The sequence below is a fragment of the Cajanus cajan genome, chromosome 11, assembly GCF_000230855.2.
Source record: "Cajanus cajan strain Asha chromosome 11, NIPB_CcT2T_4, whole genome shotgun sequence".
Taxonomy (NCBI): Eukaryota; Viridiplantae; Streptophyta; class Magnoliopsida; order Fabales; family Fabaceae; genus Cajanus; species Cajanus cajan.
In genome coordinates, this window is record NC_138527.1 from 43,021,321 (window position 1) to 43,024,198 (window position 2,878).

Sequence of the window (2,878 nt, forward strand, 5' to 3'; positions counted from 1 at the left end):
ACTTACTTTTGAAGATAACAAAAAATTGATTACATAAATTAACCTAAATTTATTAATTTATAGGTTATCAATGATCTCATTGGATAGCTGGATTCCTTTCAAATTTCACCATTGGCAATTTCCTAATTACTCATAGCTATAAAAAAAAAAGTTGAAAATAATCAGTGAAGCACACGGTGGCGTATTTTGACGCAAAAGAAGGTGCAACACCACGAAAAGAATTCATGTACGAAAAGTTTAGCCATTATAACGGAATTGATAGATTGATAATTGCACTATGACTCCATAAAAAATGAGTTAAATTGTTAGACAAAAGAGCAAGCATGGAAAGCGACGTAGCATACATGAACAAATTTAATTTGTTACGCAGTAAAATGCAAATATTTACATGGAGAGGGGTTTGAATTCTTGAATTGTCCAAATGATATGTACAGGAACAGGAACAGGAACAGGAACAGGAACAGGAACAGGAACAGGTGTTCTGTTTGGTGTTTATAGATTTTGTTGGGTCCCAATTCCATCGTAACGGGGAGTGGGAGTGGGAGGTTCTTGAGACCACTGAATTGCTGTTAACGTGAGTGGGGGAAAGCAACATTCACATTCCTCATGGCATGGTTGCGGTATGGCAATGGCATTGGCATTGGCATTGGCATTGGCATTTGCATTGGCCAACCCTTCCTCACTCGCCTCACTTTCTTGCTTACCCTCTTCTTGGGCCCCACCCGAGGGTGCTGAGGCTTCCTTAAGTGGGCCCCAACACTCCACCTTGTTGAATTCTCCAATGTTTGAGTGGAAGTAAACCCAAACCAAGGCCTCTTGCAGTTCCGGGTACTTGTTGAAAAGGTTGCCATCACCGTGAACGAACGCCTTCAGAACCTATTCAATTCACGCACGCAACGCAACACCCAACATGTTCCGTTTTAGTCTTAGCTACCACTTTTTCATGCTTCTAAAATTAACTTAACTCAACTAGCTAGCTTGCTTACCACGGGTAGCTCTTTGTAGAAGATCAAGTATCTTAACCTCGCTAATATGTCCAACAGAAAATGACCTCCACTGATGTGGCAGTGAACGTGCAGAGACATCTTTCCCTTCACCTTCTTCCACTGTGCCACCACTTCGTCCCTTTGCAATCTGTTGTACCACCCCTGCAACTGCAATTCAATTCCTTCCATTAATTCTCACCCATTACTTTCATCATTCTAAATACAAAGATCCAAACCCCATGATCAATTTCATTAGATCATTTTGGATTATGATTTCAACTCATTTAATATATAATACTTTCTTAAACATGTATAAGTTTTTTATTTATTTATTATTTTATCATTTAACTATAAATTTATATAGCGTAACAACATTGAAAACCAAAATGGTCCAGTGGAAAACAAACTCGATCTAGTCCTGGACCGACCCATGCTCATCCTTAATCAAACCTAAGTTCATCCATGAAGAGACCCTAGTGGTTCGTCAATTATCAAATTAATTATATGAAATAATAACTCTCTAATTATTTTTTAAAAAAACTTAAAAATATATAACAGTATTTCGACAAAATTGAATGAATTCGACCAAACAAACAGTTAAGGCTATAATTAGGTCGGCTGTGTGATTCACATGTTACCCATCTATTACGACTTCCCATCCTTCCCCGAAAATAAAAATTATGTTGCACAGCAAAAATGTAAAGAACCCTGATTTCCTGTGTTTTGTGAGAACTTGGGTAAGAAGTAAGAAGGATTCCAAAAACGAAGATGAAGAAAAGATAGTGAGATGAAAGGCATAATTGAAGAAGAAAAATACCTGAGAGTTATTTATGGTTTGAGAGATTGCCAAAGTGAGCTTAGCGGTGATATCACTATGGGTTAGCGTATAAGTCCTTGGGAGATTTCCTGGGTGTTTGTTTTCATCCACACCTAAGAACAAAACCTTGAGTTTGGAGGCTTCAAATATGGCTGGCCCAAACAACCTTGCAACCTGATCCAAGAGACAAACCCAACATAAAAAATTCATAAATAAAAAAGAAGAAGGAGAATAAATTAACACATACTGGAACAATCGCTTTGTTCTTCTTGCTGACACGTCTTCGGTTGGGAAAGAGAAAAGTTTGGTGCGGAGAAGGAGAAGGCGAAGGCTTGAGCTTAGAAGGGAGAACAGGAAGAGTGGTTAGAGTAGCCATGGTGGTTGAGTTTGAGGCCACCAAAGAATATTACGTGATGAAATAGTAGCTTGATGAGTGACCCTGAAACTGAATTGAATGAAGGGGCTTTTGTGTCTATGTTATGGTTTTAACTGGAGTGGCTCTTGCTTCGGAATCTACTTTAACCTTTGCTTGCGAGCTTCAACAAAAGAAAAGGGTGCAAGTGTTTAGAATTAAGATGCGTGTGCCGTGTAGCAATGTTGCGACTTGCGACTTTTTTAGCCCCGAGATTGCGGTTCCTTTAAGTCGTAGCCTTAGTGATGTAGTGTTTTTGGCAACTTTATATTCAAGTGCTGGCTATGCCTCGTTTAGACACGTTTCTCTTCATTCTGCTACACACGTCGTCTCTTCTTCTAATTTCCAATACTCCAATTCCTCGGGATACAAATCTCCTTCTTATTATTGCAACTTGTTGTAGTAACTTATTAGATTTCTTTTCCCACACGTTTCTTTTCTGCTCCCTTTTTATTGCGTGTTATATAATTCCTCATTCATTTTTTTCAACACTTCAAACATTGGCGGCATCTGCGATTAGAGCCTGCCGCCAAATAATGCACTTTTCAGTTTTCATGTAGTTGTTTACTAAAAATCCCACAAATTTTACGATTTTCAAACCTTTTTTTCTTCCCTATTTTACACTAAAAATATATTCCCAAAATGTGAATAATTATTAGTCTC

At 38.2% G+C, this 2,878-nt stretch overlaps 1 protein-coding gene across 1 annotated transcript; it reads right to left on the reverse strand.

The window, feature by feature from the left end:
* Positions 1–336: 336 nt before the first annotated feature.
* On the reverse strand, positions 337–2,552 carry LOC109800609 (protein STAY-GREEN, chloroplastic). Its single transcript, XM_020361394.3, has 4 exons — positions 2,051–2,552; positions 1,804–1,977; positions 987–1,154; positions 337–876 (listed from the first exon to the last, which is right to left on the reverse strand). The coding sequence occupies exons 1-4, from the start codon at positions 2,177–2,179 to the stop codon at positions 493–495; spliced, it is 855 nt and encodes a 284-aa protein (XP_020216983.1). The 5' UTR covers positions 2,180–2,552; the 3' UTR covers positions 337–492.
* Positions 2,553–2,878: the final 326 nt, after the last annotated feature.